Source organism: Spinacia oleracea, chromosome 2 (genome assembly GCF_020520425.1).
Source record: "Spinacia oleracea cultivar Varoflay chromosome 2, BTI_SOV_V1, whole genome shotgun sequence".
NCBI lineage: Eukaryota > Viridiplantae > Streptophyta > Magnoliopsida > Caryophyllales > Amaranthaceae > Spinacia > Spinacia oleracea.
Genome location: NC_079488.1, coordinates 33,425,809 through 33,443,950, shown reverse-complemented (window position 1 = coordinate 33,443,950; position 18,142 = coordinate 33,425,809). Strand labels below are relative to the sequence as shown.

General features: G+C 36.2%; 1 protein-coding gene across 4 annotated transcripts; it reads left to right on the top strand.

Moving 5' to 3' along the window:
• Positions 1–277: 277 nt before the first annotated feature.
• On the top strand, positions 278–8,517 carry LOC110795846 (SWR1 complex subunit 2). 4 transcript variants are annotated; one of them, XM_022000870.2, is made up of 13 exons: positions 278–644; positions 759–828; positions 1,298–1,369; positions 1,513–1,559; positions 1,639–1,942; positions 2,996–3,071; positions 3,171–3,290; positions 3,528–3,596; positions 4,155–4,197; positions 4,676–4,741; positions 7,701–7,897; positions 7,997–8,131; positions 8,217–8,517. In XM_022000870.2, the coding sequence occupies exons 1-11, from the start codon at positions 577–579 to the stop codon at positions 7,888–7,890; spliced, it is 1,125 nt and encodes a 374-aa protein (XP_021856562.1). In that variant the 5' UTR covers positions 278–576; the 3' UTR covers positions 7,891–7,897; positions 7,997–8,131; positions 8,217–8,517. The 4 variants fall into 4 exon arrangements, with proteins under 4 accessions (XP_021856562.1, XP_056692663.1, XP_021856564.1 ...); XM_056836685.1 differs by having other exon boundaries at positions 317–644; positions 3,528–3,631; positions 8,223–8,517; XM_022000871.2 differs by having other exon boundaries at positions 322–644; positions 8,223–8,517.
• Positions 8,518–18,142: the final 9,625 nt, after the last annotated feature.

Below are 18,142 nucleotides of genomic sequence, written 5' to 3'. Positions count from 1 at the left end.
CGTTACGATTTGAACAACATTATGTGATTGGCTAGTGTTGCTGACTGGGACACGTGGCAAACTCCCATTCAACATGTCTGTTTGGTTATTTTTTTTGGATTTTTCTGATAAAAACGTTAACTTTCAATTCATTTTTTACCATTGAACGTCATTTTTCTCTGCCCTAACGGTTGTGTGAGACCCACAAATTCATGCTGGTCAAGACGCGATTTCGTTCACTGCATAGATTGTTAAGCTTTCTCGCGTGAACTTTTCTTCTCCTCTTCGTTGATGTGGTTTGTGAACAATTTTTTTATCATGCTTTTTTTTTTCTTTTCTACCACTGATGGGAGTGCCTGGTCTAAAGGCCGCTAAGCCTTGGGTCGGGCGTAGCCAGCACCAAAGCCAAGCCCCGCGGGCTCGACACAAACCACAACCTGTCGTTCTTTTTTTCTATCGGTTAATTGATACTGAACGTTTATTTCTCACTAATCCACTCCGTTAACATTTCAGTTAATTCGAGCTACTTAGCTGTAGAACACAATTACCAAAATTCATCAAAAAGGGTTTTCAACTTCGCAATTTCTTCAGAAAATCATGGAACCCTCCAATGAAGAACAACCAAGCTTCCTTGATCGTACTTCTCGAGCAACTCGAGGAAAACGGTGAGAAAAATACAGTAACAAAAATGCATAAAACTTCAATTTTTGAATCAATTGTTTAATTTTTCCTCTATATTTTTTAATTTTGATGTAATGGGTATTTTCTATTTTCACCAGGATGAACAAATTGCTTGATGACGAGGTTGAAGAAGATGAGGCTTTCTGGAATCAAGACGCTCTTTTGGAGGTAAATTTGTGATAATTTTAACTGCAAATGAACATTCTTGACATGCCCTTGGAGGTGGTACCCAACACCGCGGATCGAATCCCGTCAACATTATTATTATTATTGCTCTTCATGGTTTTTTTTTTTTTTTTGAGGGGACTCTTCATGGTTTATGATATTGCTGTATCAGGTTGAATTTGATTTTCATGATAATTAGGAGTAGTAATTAGTTAATTACCATTTTATTTAGTTTCCCTCTTTTTTATTCCTTCCAAAATTTTCATAATTCAATTTATTTATATTGCCGGGGATTAATTTATTTTCTTCATATGTCTTGCTGAGTGATTGTTGTTTTGCTGATGTACTGGTGGTTTATATTATTGCTTGGATAGTTGTTGGATCATGTTTCAAATTAGGTATGACTTCGTTTTTCTATGCAAATGCAAGTATATAGTTTATAAAGATTTTTCCTGCTTTTGTGTTCTATCAGGAAGAAAATGACAATGAATATGAAGCGGAACCGGAGATCGCTGATGAGTTTGATAGTGACTTTAATGAAGATGTGAGTGTCTAAATTACACCATTTAGATTCTTGTTGTTGTTGTTGTTTAAGTTCGCAGCACATCATTAAATGTTCTCATTGATTCCGAAATGTTTCACATTCTTAAGTACCTTAACTAAACTGTTCATGCATTTCTTATTTAGGAGTCTGAACCTGATGATGATGGAGGACAAAATGAGGCAGATGCAAGGTTTATAATAATCATAGGAACTTGAGGTATTGTTCGTTTTTGATGATGGAAGTGTATTTAAGATTCTGCTGTTTTGCAGGGAGAAGAGGCCAAAGAAGCGTCTGGTATATACAGGAAAGCCACAAACAAAGAAGAAAAAGAAAAAGAAGGACCTATCTAAATTAGAAGAATCTTTGAGGGATGAAATGGATAAGGATGTTTCAAATTCAATGGAGGCTCCAGATGGAAAGAAGCACTCTGATCAACCTACGACCCCAGATCATCATGAGGAAGGTGATGAAGTTGAAGGAGAGAAAAGTGTGAGGAAATCTACTAGAACTGCTGTTGTAGTTAGGCAGGCTGAAAGAGAAGCAATTCGCGCTGCATTACAGGCTACAACGAAGGTGAGTCTTTCTCCCCGTTCTTCTGTTTTTCCTGATTCAATCTACGACCTTGTCAACCACCTTCCATCCGAAGTCTGGGATATCGAATGAAATTATATTAATCCGAGACCTATGTCTGACTGAATCATTACATATCCTGCTACCAACCAATAGAATATGTTGCAGTATAGGCTTAGAAGATTATGCTGATTAGAGAATTCAACATATCCATTCCGGAATTTATATAATTTTAGCACCTTTCAAGGAAAGGAAGGTTGAGTAGCATGATAAACCTTGTGGAAGTGTGGATTCATGGAATTTTGCTATTAAATTCAACCTATATACCTATGGTTGTCTAGAATAGAATTATTTGTAAGGAATCAGCAAGCATGATAACAGGCAGGAAGTATCAAGACTAACAATAAAGGACATATAAGATTTTATGTGAAAACTCGAGCACCAGGAGAAAATTCGTCAAACTGTTCCAGGACTCTAAACGATGTTTATGTAATAAATAGGCACTAAAGATCTCTCTATAATCTCAGTTCAGCATAGAAGCCTAATAGTGTTTTTCCTCTAAAAAGTACGATAACTTAGGCTCACATAAACACACACATATAATCAGCCATCATATGAACCCAAACATATGATCAGGCGTCTTATAAAAACCCATCCCTTTTCTGATCAAATTGTTCTAAATGACGTTTGAATATTTAGGTTTGTTTTCTTACTAATGTGGAAAAAACTTGTATATTTTAATACCAATATGGCTAATGGCTTCGTATTCATTCATATGAAGCTCAGTGCTAGTGACAAATAACACTCTTTGTAACCATAACTACTTTTCCACTTAAGCAGAGGTATAAGACATGTACTCAAATTATCTAAAGTTGTTTGTCTTACAGGTATTTTGGATGAACTTTGTCAGTTTCTATCTATGTCAAGCTTTAGTACAAATAACTAAGTATTGTAACTGCTAACTTGAGATAATCTGGTTTACACATTTTTGTTCCAAGATACTAAAAAAGATAACTTTTCTGATGTGGAACATATGTTTCATTTGAATTATATCAGCCTGTAAAAAGAAAAAAAGAAGGCGAGGAGAAGCGGATGTCTCAGGAAGAAATGCTCTTGGAAGCTGCTCAGACAGGTTTTACCTTTATATCTTTATTAATACGAGGTGACGGAAGGAGTCAATAACAGTAAAGGAGCTTGTGATTTTCACTTCTTTATACTTGACATATTGCAGAAATTACGAACTTGAGACACTTGGAGCGTGTATTAGCAAGGGAAGAGGAAGTTAAGAAAAGAGCTATTGTGCATAAAGAAGTCTATACCGGCCCACAAATGCGATATTCATCAAAAAATGGTTAGCGTTTCTTTTTTTATAGCCACTCTTAGTCCCTTACCGAATCTCTTTGTTTTACGTAATTCAAGCTTAGATAAATAACACTAGAGGGCTTGCAAGAGTCCACCAACTTACTGATAGTATGAGGCTGGCACATGATTTCAAACTTTCCCTGAAGTTGGACAATCAAAATTATTTATCAATTTATGTTTGAACATTGATTATATGGGTATCCTGACCCCTGCGCAAATCTTGTAGGTGACACAGTTATTGAATTCCGAAATGGACTATCATTTGAGTCAGAGATCTCAACAAAATCAGTTCCTTGTAAGTTCATGAGAATGGGGGCCATCCTGATAGAGTTATGTACTTGTTATTTAATGTCTGAGTTGGTAGCATGCTGAAGTTTTTAGGTTTAGCTTGCATAAAGGACCACATTCTTGTTTGATTCCTTGTCTTTTAGTGTGTTATTAACTTATTACCCTTTGCATAAAGATACAGTTCTATGTCATATTCGAGCATCCTTGGTTCTTTTTTCTGTCTAGATATTTGTATCAGATTGCTTTCTAGATTAATTGAGAACGTTGATTTGTGGATAGTTCTGTATGGTCGCACATTCAATCATGTTGTATGCGGCTACCAGTGGCTATAAAGGGTTGTGAAGTTGTTTTTTTCTTTACTTGTTTAATATGGTACTGGATGCAGCCCATTTGATGTTATTATGATGGGAAATGGTTTTTGAGCCATGCACCTTATGAAGGAGGAAGAAAGGATAGACCACTGGGATACACCTTCAGATGCATTTTCGCTCGTCTCTTTCATTATTCTAATTCAATTATTCCTATCAATAATGTAGAATTTGATATGTATCTTTCTTCCTTTCAGATCCTCAGAAAGCTCTATGTGCCGTCACTGGACTGCCTGCAAAGTAAGTACTGCAAAAGCTAGTGATGCTATTTTTTTCTTTTTTTTTCCTCTGTTCTGTATTTTTTTTTTAATTGGGAAATATATAGGCTGGAAGCCCAGAAGTGGGGTTTGCTTACTTGATAGATTATAAACTGTGGATTTTTCAATTCTTAATCGGTGCTCAGTTTTCAATACAATTTCTAATTCTTACCAAATGCAATATCCTCAGTGAGCCCAATTAAATAGCTTCTTTCAATATCTATTATTGAGAATTACAGACCACCTACATTTAACAAATCCTTCTACAAGAAATTGCTTTTGCTGTAAGATAAACTGAAATCACATGTGGAATTGTGGACCATGTGGTTCATGAAGGAAGCTTCTATCTAGGAAATGCCCATAGACTTAAAGAGATGGTACTGATGCCTTATTTTTGTGTTTACCAGACTGTATTTTATTTAAGCTGTTTAAATGAATGTATGTAATTTCATGCATTCTAGGTACCGAGATCCGAAAACAGGGCTACCTTATGCAACAAAAGAAGCTTTTCAAACAATACGTGAACGGTATTGCTTCATCATCTTAACAACCCTTTTCTTGTGTATGATTTCTGTTTCTTGCCTTGCACTTTTTTTTTCCACTTAAAAGTGACATAGTTAATAAAAACCATAACATTTTACTTTTTTCCTTGTGGTCATTTGTTATTGGAGTGATATTGTATGGACAAGTTTTGGTGTCCTTGAAACAAGGTGATATATGGCTATATGATGATGTCCTGTGAACCTTATACCTGCAATTTTTTTGGTGGATGGTCTAATGTTTAATACCAGTTGCTCAGAAGATTTTCTTCTTCAGCACAGGCTCTTGTGTCTTGTCATTAGGTTTATTCTTATGTCACCTCCACCTTCAACATCAGTTAGTGTAGCACACATAAACTCGAAATAACTGATTTATAAGTTTCGTAACTAAGTGAAACATGGTGGGAAGTGGAGTTGAACTAGCGAGTGACAGAGACAGAACTGCTGAATGACTGGGCAGAAGTGGAGGGTGGGACTAAGGGACAGAAGTCACAGAACACTGAATGACACGGGATGTGTCAGACACACCGTTTTCTCAAAACTTTGCACTACTTTGGATTAAAAGGGAGGGTCCAAGTGTCATTCTCATGTCCGAGTATCGGGTTTCCGTGTATGCAACATGGGTACTTGTGGAAATTGAAGAGTCCGAGTAACATAGACCAGAACTATAGATTACCAACCAACTCTTAAGGAACCATCATCCCTAGGCCCATGTTCTTGTGGAATAAGGATTGACAAGGGTTTAAAATGGATAAGAAGTTACCAATTAGAGGTTAAAAGCTGAGCCACCTTCTCTAAGATAAAGTCCCCAATCCTCGTTTGTTTACACCACACTGATAAGTTTTTCCCCAGGATAAAGAAACAAGGTTCTGGAGTTTCACTCTAATTCTTGGGTAAACCCATTCATCAATTTTCCAGTATTTTGTACTTTCTCCGTTCTTTTTTAAATGACACAATTATTTAGGCACGTTTGCCAATGCACGATTTCAAACATTAATATCTCTAATTGTGTATTGGAAAAATTTATAAAAAGTTGATATTTAAATAATATTTACTGATACGAATCTAATAAGATTTCACACGACTATGTTTTTTCTTATGTATAAACCACAAAAGGAAGTCAAAGTTATTTGTGTGAATAGTGTCTAAAACACCATTGTGTCATGTAAATAAGAACAGAGGAAGTATAAAACAACTTGAATGGCCTCCTTATATAGAGGCTTCAGGCTTCTGTTGGAAACAAGCTTAGAATACAAACTTCTTGCATAAACCTTGGTATTCAACATATTTCCAATAGTCTGAATATTACAACATAAATACCCCCCCTTATTTGGAGGCTTCTATTACAATTATACAAGCTTAAAATACAATTTCTGAACTTATTTCAAATATATCCGGGAATTAGACGTATCTAATCTAAGCATGTAAGTGATTACATGGAAGTGTTCCCATAGCACCAACTTCCTAGTTCCTAGAATCCTAAGACCTTTTCAATATGGAGAATTGTTGAGAAAGAGTCTATTGTCAAGAAATCTAAAAAAAAATTTACTTCCTCATTTCAATATTATTGCACAATTTACCAAGGAAGTTTCACATATATTGCACCATTTCCATTTTAGAAAATGAAATAGTTGTTTTCACACTATAAATACCCAACAAACCCTTACACCTTCACAGTTCACACTTGTTGATTTATTTAATGTTTGCAATCATATGGACAAGTTTCTAGTTTTACCTTTCTCTCTCCCTTTACCCACTACCTAAATTCTTGTGCAATACTATATGGTGCAATAATATTGGAATGGAGGAGGTCTATTGAATTTTTTACTACTGCGATGGAACCAAATTGAAAGGCCTGGGTTGCAAACAAAAGAAATTGCCACCGGTTTCTGCTGTTACTGGCTGATTAGTTGAGTCTCTAATCTCTAGCCTTAAGGCAAGATCTCAAGCATTGAAATTGAAGTCTTCCCACTTACAAATGCAAAACACGAGAAATTAAGACATTTAATGGCAGTTTCATAGGTTGCTTCACATGTACCCTAATATTTTTTTTTCACCAACTCCTTTGCCATTCTTTCTGTTATTCTTGCGTGGTTACTAAGCGTTCCTCTCTATGTGGTTATGTGTTAAAACTTAAAACATTAGACACCGAAGTCATTTCACACAACTTTTGCCTCTGCAAAATCCATTTTTGATACGTGGTTTATTTGAATTTCGGTGTTGTGAGTTCCCGACTCTGTTGAGGCATTTGGAGGGTTGGGAATGCAAGTACATAACTGGAGGGTTATCATTCATAAGTTAGGGTATTTATTCTTATGTTGGGATTATTGGTGAAATGTTGAGCATCATTTAATATCTCTTGTTTCCACTGCTTTTTTAGAATGGAATTTGGGTCTCCTGCATTAATTAAATCACTGCAGATAAAACTTAGTTCATGGAAATTATTAGGCCAATAACATTAAATGCACATCAAGAGAATCACGTGGCGGAATGGGTAGAGCTTCCACCTCCCAGCCAGGTTTGAAGGGGTAGGGTGGGGTTTTGTTTTCATCTCCTCCAACCTCTTTGTTGAATAGGCTTCTTCGTTTGGGTATGATACCCAAGTTTCCCCGTTCCCTATGGGCTATGTTCCTTCTTGCCTCACAGGGCCCACAACCCTACTAGCTTCAAAAGCTGGTTCCCTGGCCCAGGTTATTATCACTCGATATAATGTACAAGTATATCTTACCAAAAGGTTATATATTGTCTGCATGAAAAGTTGTATTTTGTGACTTTGTGTTACAAATTGTTTACATAATTTGCGCTGCATATTTCATGAGTGTGGTCAAGCGTTGTGATCAAATGATGCATCTGAAAGTAAGACAACAAATCCTTTGATGCCAAGGATTTTTTCTACTTTGACTGAGGCTTTGTTGTTGTTGTTGACTGACCATTTCCTATATTGCAGTTATGCAGCTGATAACATGCGCGCCGAAGCTAAGTTGGCCAGTGGCGACTTGTATGATTCAATTATTGGGCCCGGATTCGTGGGCAAGAGGAAGAGATTGACCGTCCCACATCAAGATGATTCATCATATGCTCAAGACTCGAGGCGGTTTTGCAGATTTCCGGCGGTTACTGATCTGGTTTCAGATTAGTTGCTAGGTAAATTTTGCTGGAGTTGTCAGTTTTGTAATATTGGTTTAGTTATGCAAATGCATTTTGTAAACAATTAAGTGTTACTCGTATATTTTATTTGACCAGGACAAGCCTTACCCTAATGCCACAGCCGGAGTTTGGAACACAAGACTGTTTTCAAGTTTAATTGGACTAGTCAGACTGTTACTTAGTCATCCCCAACTTCTGATTTTGTGATGCAATGTTAACTCTTGGCAACATGTACGTATGCAGCGTAATCTAAGTTTGTGATTGAAGTCATCTTAAATTCTTTGTAAGCAAGAATGATTAACTGACTGATGAACAGTTGCAGACAGCGGCACTTGGATGTAAGACAAGTGTGCAGGGGAAGTAGAAGACCACTGTGAACTATGAACTCGAGCTTTGCTGTTGATGTGGAAGGTCACGCGAATGCAAGTTTTTGTCACTGATTCTTTTCTCGATTTCCACAGTTCGAATAATCTAGTCGAATCTGATGTAATCTGCATTTTTATGGGGTCTTTGATATCTTTCTCCAGAATTGATGTTTCTTAGAGTTGAAATTGTATTGTTCCCTCGTGGCATGACTGATAGAGACATTCAATTTAACATTCAAAAAGTTATATGGAGTGGAGTACTTATTAACGTGTTTTTACATTAAACAGATAACAATGTGCACCGTATGTCCGTATGGCTTTGTTCTTTTGGATTTATTTTTCAGCTTTTTAGTTCAGTTTAGGTCTAAAAAGTTATGTTTAATCAGTTCAATTTAGATTCATTTAGACAAAGAATAATTTAATTATTCACACATTAAAGGGCTCCACCATTTTTTTGTAGAATACTCCTTAAATCATAGACGAGAAAATAATTTTTTGGAAATCGAGTACTTAATATAGTTTAAGATCAAGTATCAACCTATCTATTATTACACTAAAGCACGATTTTTTATCCTACTAAACTTTACATAATTTTATTGATTAGGAAGAGGTATACTTTTGGTTTCTTTGCTTGAATATCTGATCATCCTGCCATGACACTACTTACTACGTTGAGACTTTTGTCCAGGACTCTATTGTTAGTCTTTGAGTGCTTGTGACTTAGCATGATGGTCTTGGTGTCATCGGCAATTTATGTGCACTGGGGGATTTTCTAAGATGGTTTACACTGTAACACATTCTCCCATAGTAGATTACCTGCTTCATAGACCTAGCAAACGGGTCGTTTGGATTGGATTCGATCATTCGAGTCAGGTCCATTCGGGTTACTTTTCTTTCAGGTCGCTTTCGAGTATGGGTCGGGTCCATTCGGATTTCGGGTAGCTTTGATTTTTTATAATTGGGTTGGGTGTGGTTCGGGCAGGATTTCTGGTCAATATCGGATCGGGTCATATCGGATCGGTTCATATCAGATCGGTTATACGGATCGGGTTTTTCGGGTTGGATCATATTTTTCGAGTTTTGACTAGGTTGTTTCTCTTGAGATTGGTGGTCACTGTTACAATATTATCAAAGTTTTCTCCAATAACACAAAAGAGTATAAAAAGAATAATAATTAATAATAATAATAATAAAAAAAAAATAATAATAAATAATTAAATAATAATAATAATAATAATAATAATAATAATAATAATTATTATTATTATTATTATTATTATTATTTGATTGTATCTCGGCTCCCCTCCAACTTCTTGTAGTTCATTTGATCTTTGTAGCTTGTTAAGCTTGTAACGTTTTGGTGTTTTCCCATAATAATAATAATAATAATAATAATAATATGAAAAACTAAAAAAACTTGTATTTAAAACTACTCCGTAATTGATAAATTCGAGTTGCTCTTCGGTTCAGATCGTTTCGTGTTGATTTAAATTTTACAGTTATGTTCAGTTCGAGTTTGTTGGGTTTCGGATGAAGATCGGTTCGGGTACTTCAGTTCGTGTCGTTCGGGTATCAGGTCATTTCAAGTCAAATCACTTCCGGATCGATTTCGGGTCGGTTCTATTTGGTTTTCGGGTTAATTGCGGATCGTTATTTCAAATTAATTTCAGGTTACAGATCGGATCAATCGGGTAATTTTTCGGATCCAGATCAGTTTTACCAGGCATGTCAACCTGCATGTCTCTTTTTTCTGTTTGGAGATGTTTGCAACTTTTTTACAGTAAGAGGGTTGATACAACGGTAATCAGGTGAGCGGTTCACTATAAAACAACTATTTTACATTTATTTTTCTTATATTGGTTTCAAATTCAAGGAGAAGTTCAATGTTTAGTCTGAGAGATTATGATGTTTTCCCTTCATTAACTGCTCAATGTAGAAGCCTCAAGTTCAAGTAGAATTTCAATATTTAGTGAAAGGAAGTGAGGAACCATATGATCAGGTAAATAACTTTTTTTTGTTTTGTATTTGACCTATAATTCAACTTTGGTTTGTATATGCAAAGTTGTTGTGCTAAGAGCATGAGTAGTGGTGAGTTTCTAGTGCCTCATAATATTCTATCCTCTTTGTGGGTAAGCTCACCATTGTAGGTGGTAACACACCATTAAACCATGGAGAGGGGAAGCACCCACTGGCGCGTCACCTGTTAGCGGGACCACTGCTGATTTTTGTTTTTGTTTTTGCCATAATCCTGCAAAACTACCATGTTTTTACACACAAAAAAGGTAAAACCCCCTCTTTTCTGACGTGCGTTAGGAGTCAATAAAGTCCAATGAAAACATGACAAGTGCCCCATGCTTTTTTTTCTTTTTCCTTTTTCCTTTTTGACATAGGCTTAATTTGCATTTATAAAATAACGCTTACAAACTAAACTACACCACTAAGGTCTTTAAAGACCATTACAAAACAACCTAAACAAATTACATCACTATGGTATTTAAAGACCATTACAATAGCCATTCCTTGTGTCCGTCCTTGTTTGTTGAAAGGGCCTTGCTTGCACCATCAACGAGGTGTACTCGTGCCAAAGTCATCGTTAGCCATGATTTCCTTATAGGAGATGAAATAGGGGTTGGGGGAGTATTCCTTCGTTAACCTGTAAACTATGGAAGACAAAGAAAGGACCGAAAGTGTAAGAATGTCACAACTGGGTTGAAAAGACCTTGTGAACCGCTCACAAGTACGTTTCTTGAGTCACTAAACGTGACTTTGGTAGCAAGCTATGAACCCCCAAAATTTGAGGAGCTGATTTCAGATTAAGGGTTTTGAAAGCGTTGAATTTTTGCAACGGTAACCTAATATTAGAATTAACAAAAGTTAATCCCAAAGACCAACTAACAACTACAACCTAGGAACACCAAACCTTCCATTGACTAACATTTCCTTCCCCTTCCATATCACCTAGGAGCATTACTCTAAGATTACTTCCAAAGTAACTTAAAAACTTCCAGCACCAATACAGAAAATCCAAACCCTTCACTTCCTCAATTAAACACCACACCATCAAAAACCACGTTTGATTACCAACATTAACATCAACAAACTCATAAGGATACCAAACAACTAAGCCACAAAGAAGCCATATTAACATTAACCTATTAAAAACACAACATAAGGAAATGACCAACCTACCCAAAGAACGACAAAGCCTACAAACAACTAGGGGATCAAGCCTCAGGGACACAAAACGGCAAATTAAGAACCAATTTAGAAACCCTAATCTGTACCTTTACCGTCAACGTCGGCGTTTTTCTGACACCACGAGACGACGACAACAAGGCTAAATTCGGAATTAAAGATTCCAAAACCCTAATCTTTACCTTTACCGTCAAGGTCGGCGTTTTCCGACACCACGAGACGGCGACGACAAGGTTACTTTCGGAATTAAAGATTCCAAACCCCTAAAGACAACAGATCACAACCTAACTAGTGTTTACTATCCCAAACTAGAAACCCTAACCCTTAATTTTACCTTTACCGGCAATTTTTCAACGGCGGAGGTATGGGAAGATCTTTAAATAGGCTCCAAGGTTGATGACAATCGATCCAACTAATTGTCCGGCCCGAACTCGGCTGAGCTTAATTAGGTCATTTCCTTCCGATGATACGAACAAGAAAAAAGAGAAATCCGACGAGAAGAGGAGAACACTAGGAGGAGTGGGAAGCAATCGGCGTGAACGCCTCGTTCCTTCTTTGACCTCTTCGCCTGCGAAAAACACCACCGTGTGCTTAGAATGACCACCTAATTACTACTACACCGGAGGCACACAAACTCGCCGGTGGCTGTGAAGGATGTGGCCACCAGCGAGCAAGCGGCGCGGCTAGGGTTTTGGGTTTTTTAGGTTTCTCGTGGAAGAGGAAAGGTAGAGAGAGAAAGAGCCGATTTTGGGGAGTTACTTCTGAAATCATTTCAAACACTTTGCGTCCCATGCTTTTGCATTTGTTGGGTTGTTGCTTCAACAGGTGCAACGATTGTATTTATTTTTCTTTGTTACTTTTTGTAACGTAAATTAATAATGTATTTTTTCAAAAAAATAATTACACCAACGAAATTCTTATAATTTTATCTATAAATAGCGCCTAATATTGATATAGTTTTTCCCCTTTAAAATATTGATATTTAAGTGATTATTAATATTAAATAAAATGCTCTAATTAAAATAATAATTAACAATGTCATTAGTTTTATTAATTAATTATATAAGCTCAATAACTAGAAATAACTAGTAATACATAAGATAGAGAATAAATGGTAGGGTATTGATAAATTATGAGAGAGAGTGGTGGACAACTTCACCATTGTAGAAAAATAAAGGAGGTGACTCATAATAGTAACTCAAGATAGTGGAAAGTAATGTGGACGATGATGTGGAAGAGAGACAAGATCATTAATGATAGCGAGGTTACTCACCATTGGTGATGCTCTAAACCTTTTGTCCTAATGACGTTGATTGGTGATCTATTTCTTTGTCTGCTGATAGACTGTATGAAGCATTGGAAAAATGCAAAGAGATAGCAATATTTATGTGGCAGCTCACTGACTAAGCATATATACGTTTTTTTGTAACGCTGATACGATTTGTGTTGTGGGTCCAGCCCACTAGCTTGTTGCACAAGTAAGTCATTTATCTTGTGTTTGTGAGCCCAAAAATGTTGGGTTATGTTTTTAGTCCACTTGGGGCTAAATAGGTTGGCTTATCGTAGAAGCCTTGAGTGTTTTTTGATACTTAGTTATGACATAAGGGGAAGTTAGGTCAGCGGTGAGAAAAATCAGAAAGACACACACACACAAAGGAGAGGAAAGAGAAGAGCAGTTCGTAGCTTTCAGGGCAGTCATCAGAAAAATGTCGTTTGTCAGAGTTTCAACGGCCGGAACGTACTGATTTTTGGTCAGCTTGTTGAGGATACATAGAACCTCATTTTGAACGGTTGATCGTCGTTTTGAGCTCTGATTGTCTGTGGTAGCTGCTGGACATAACCTGCGTTTTTGGGTGATATTTTTCATCTCTTGTCTCTTAATTGTAGATCTCTTATATATGGATGTGTTGGTGGGTTGTGAACCTTTCTATGACTAATTTGGATTCTTTTTCCCACAATTTTATCATAATAAGAGAAGGTGACAAGGGTGGACCCCTCACAAGTCCCGTGGTTTTTACTCTTCACATCAAAGGGGTTTTCCACGTATAATTTGCGTGTGTTGATTGCATTTTATTCTTCCGCATTTGATTATTTGTTGATATCCATTATTGGATGATTTCTAGGTTATTTGTTTGGTGGATTATTTGTGGTGTATTGGATTTGTATTGTTTGGATGATTTCCTTGGAGGTGATCCTTGTGGGTAGTTGATATATACTACTAGGGTCCTATCAGTTGGTATCAAGAGCGTGGTTCTAATTTGATCATTTGTTATGGATTCTACTAGTGGTAGTGGAGGTAGTTCAATGGTTAAATTGACATCAATCAATTATTCCATCTGGAGACTGATGATGGAGAATTTGCTATATTGCAAATATTTGTATGATCCAATTGAAACAACCACAAAAGCTGATGACACCATTTCTAAACATGAAAAACCAGAGAAAATGGAAGAGAAAGATTGGGGAAAGTTAAAGAGGAAAACTTTAGGGACTATTAGGCAGTGGGTTGATATTAGCATTTTCAACCATGTGTTTCAGGAGTTCGACCCATATGATTTGTGAAAAAAATTAGAAGGTCTTTATGAAAGGAAGACCTCACATAACAAAGCTTCATTAATCAAGAGACTTGTTAATTTAATATTGAAAGGTAGAAAGTATGTTTCTGAACATTTGAGTGGCTTTTAGGATATTATTTACAAGCTAACTACTATGAAGATTGTTCTTGATGATGAACTGCAGGCTTTGTTCTTGTCGAGTTCTTTGCCAGATAGTTAGGGAACCTTGGTTGTGACTATTAGTAACTCTGTTTCGGAAGGTGTTCTATCTTTGGATGTGATCAAAGAAAGCATGTTCAATGAAGAGATTGTAGGGGAATACAGTTAAATACATATTAACATGTGCGGAACAATCCCCAAAGCCAGGAAGCATGTATAAAGTACAGATTAAGGAAACTTACATTCGAAGCATGTTTTCCCTAGTTCAACTATTCACGAACACGAACAAAGAACTCCAATTGTCGTTCCTCTATTTGGTTCACCGACACGTTCAGATCCGTCTTGAGATTCGTAGCTTAGACGTCACTCAAGAGTTTTTAGCTTTTAGGGAAGAACACATCCATGGAGGCAAAGAGAGAGAATTAGGGTTTCTCTTTCCTCCTTAGGGTTTGATGTAAACTGAATTATGTGTGGAAAAACACGTGTTTAGGTTATTAGAATAACCTAAACATTTAAGCTAGCTAACCGACCAAGGCCTAAGGCCATTGGCCGGCCAGCAAGCCACGAGGGGTATTTTGCACGCACAACAACATAGGTCGCGGGCCGCCAACTGCTGCTTGCCTTGTGCCTTGTCCGCGCGCGCCATACGACAGCGAGGCCTATGGGCCAGCGCTGCATTGCCATGCACGCTGCGCCCATGGGCTTTGCGCTTGTGCGCTCCGGCTCGTGGGTTGCTTCCGTATTGCGAATAAATTATCTTTCGATAACTTTATTAATCGTTTCGTACTTGACGATCTAATGTCGTACGATACGATTATTCGTCTCGCCTAGCTTACGAATATACGCAATACGAAATACGATTTCACGATCCAATGTTTAATCGTATAATTATGTTTTCCAAACCAATTTCCCGAAAATCTATTAAATGAACTTCCGATTCATTTAATCCGGTGATCTGTTACATGCCAATGGTATGACCTTATAGGTTCAGTCAAGAGTAAGCTATGAGCCTAATATAGATTAGAACTCACTGATCGGAAGCATTGCTCCAGCTAGCTGTTCCGACCACTTGATCTCACTGAATTAATTATTCGTAATTAATCTGAACCTTGATATTAGACTAATGCCGCTACAACAAAAACAGCCTCTAACGACATTTATTTTAGGCTAAGGCGGCATATATATAAGCCGCTAGAACCTGTAGTGGCATTTAATTAAGTGTCGCCTAAACCAATGTCGCCCAAACTTATAGCAACATTTGATGGAAATGCTGGTAAAGCACCAAATAAATGCCGCCTAAAGTCTTTTGGTATATTAAACCCCATTACCCTACTATCTAGCATATTTAACCTGAAATCCTCATTTATGTGAAGCATATACACAATTATAACACCAAATCAATTCATATTATATCCAAAATAACACTTCGTCAAATTTCATAGATGTAAAAGTGTAAGTACATCAAAATATCCAAAGCTCTTACATATTCCAAAGTTGAGCTTGGAAGCTATAGGGAGTTTCATATACAAAAGACGTTGCAATTCGATCACAATTAAAAGAAAATACATGTATAACCTTGCGACGATAGACCTTAAAATAACCTAATAGATGAAGTTCTCAAAATACAACATTATATAACCCTGGTTATGAAAAGACTTGTCATTCTCGTTGAAATGCATCATCATCATTTGTATCCGAGTAACCTGAGGAAAAAAACATGAACTAAATGAAAATAAACAAATAGAAAACCACTAGTTAACTCCTTTCTTTTTGTACTGTGAGAACTAAACAAAACACCCATATTAAGTTTAATTTGTATAATTTTATTCCTGCAAATCAGACCTACATTCTGCAGTAAGTGATTTCGTCCACACAATCATTTACACAAATCTAACAACAATGTAACATTATGGCATATAAAGGGCAAAAGAATAATTTGTTAGATAAAGAATACATTACTCAACACTTTAAAGATTACGAATCAAACACCATATCCGTGCCCTTCATCCGGCCAGTTCCAACTAGTGGTATCCTATCATCATAAACATCTACATACCTAAACGCATCCGAATTTGGAGGACATTCAAGTGCAGTACATAAAAATAACATTTTTTCTCAATTTCAATTTCATCGAAGTTGCGAGCTAAGGATGATCAGGCTTAAATACAGAATTAACCCTTAATATAAAGTATTCATATTTGTCTAATTTAAGCATGATTCATAATCCAGTATTTTCTACTGTATTTCTGAAGAACCAAACACAATTAATCAATAATATACAGAGTAGCCGAAAGGGACAGTCAAGGTTGAGATGGACTATTGTACCCAATTGCTAAACCACATGTCATGAACAAATGTACAATGACACCAATCCCTAAATTTCACATGCTAGGTCTGAAGGCAGTTGCAAAAAACCCAAACTGCAACAATATTAACACATGCACACACACAACATACCAGAAGCAAGCATAAACACACCCCAACATCAACCCAAACTATCAGCAATTGATGGACAACACAGAATAGCTGAAACACATGAAACTTGAAAAAAAAACAGCAGGAAGAAGAAACAACAGGAGCATAAGCCTTCAACCAGAAGAGCACAACAACAGGAACATCTAAGGAACAAGTATCTAACTCTTTGAGCACGACCATGCTTATGTAGAATTTCAAATGATGCTTCCCTTTTGGAATACTCCAACCAGTTTACAGAGATGTGGGAGATACATCTTTCAACTGAGAACTTAGAAACTAATCATTGATTCAGTTTCCCATGCATCATATATGGTTTAAAACCTATGTAACCACCTTTTAATCACGACGCCTAATTGCCCGTGTATGTTTGTGGTTTGCCTAACAACACGATTCAAATTTTGCTTAGGCAAATGCATATAGCATCAAAACTTTAGTTCATCTTCACTTCCTCTTATAAAGTGCTCATCCTACATATCCAAATGTATGGATGTTCTTGATATTGTTCTAATGATCTTTGTTCTAGATCAATAGAGATTGGTATAAACCCGTGACGATCTAATGTTCACGAGCTATCTTGGCGATATATATATATAGCATCATACATGATTTCTTGTAATGCAAAAACCATTCGCATTTAAAAATCTATCCATGTAACTTGCTAAAATCTTGGCATTTCCATGTGATATATGGTGAAGGCACCTCTTCAAGGTCCTTCATGCTTAACTTTAGTAATAACAGCCTAGCTTTATACTTAGTTAAAGAATTTATTACTTAGACTTACTCATATGGGTTGAGAGTCTCTTTTGAGTCTCTCAATTGTGTTTGATTTAGTAATTACTTTCACATAATCCAAACAACGCTTTAGATCCTATCCAATAGATCTTTAACCCAGTATGTTCTAAGTTTCTCCATGGTTTTAATATTGACAAATACTTTCAAATCTAACCATTTAGAATTTGAATGTCATTTTCAATAGAGAGATAAGTATCTCATATATATATATTTATATATATATATATATATATATATATATATATATATATATATATATATATATATATATATATATATATATATATATATATAACTAATAAACTTGACTTATATTAGCTCCCACTAAACACCTCATCTACAAGATTATCCATATTTTCATAAAGCTATGATTGCTCAATAGCCTTGTTGAAAAATATGATTCAATTCCCACTTGCATGCTTTAATCTACGAATAGATTTTTAAGTTGCTCTTTTATCTAGCAGCCAAAACTTTTACATTGCGTGATGTACACAATTCTTTTCTACAAGTCCAATTGAGGAAGGTGTTTCGTTTTCCAATTTCCATATTTCCATATGCAATGATTGCTAGATTTATCCAAAATAGTTCAAGCATTCCGACTTGGTGAAAAAGATTTCAACCTTATCAACGCCGTGAAGTTGTTTATAATCTTTAACCACCAATCTAGCTTTTCATTTGTATGTCTATACAATATCATCTTT

What these genes read in the sequence shown, in the direction of transcription:
- LOC110795846 (XM_022000870.2), top strand. Translation starts at nt 577, where the DNA reads ATGGAACCCTCCAATGAAGAACAACCAAGCTTCCTTGATCGTACTTCT. An exon ending in CAAAATGAGGCAGATGCAAG is followed by an intron (nt 1,560 to 1,638) that starts GTTTATAATAAT and finishes GCTGTTTTGCAG; the next exon opens with GGAGAAGAGGCCAAAGAAGC. An exon ending in GCGATATTCATCAAAAAATG is followed by an intron (nt 3,291 to 3,527) that starts GTTAGCGTTTCT and finishes CAAATCTTGTAG; the next exon opens with GTGACACAGTTATTGAATTC.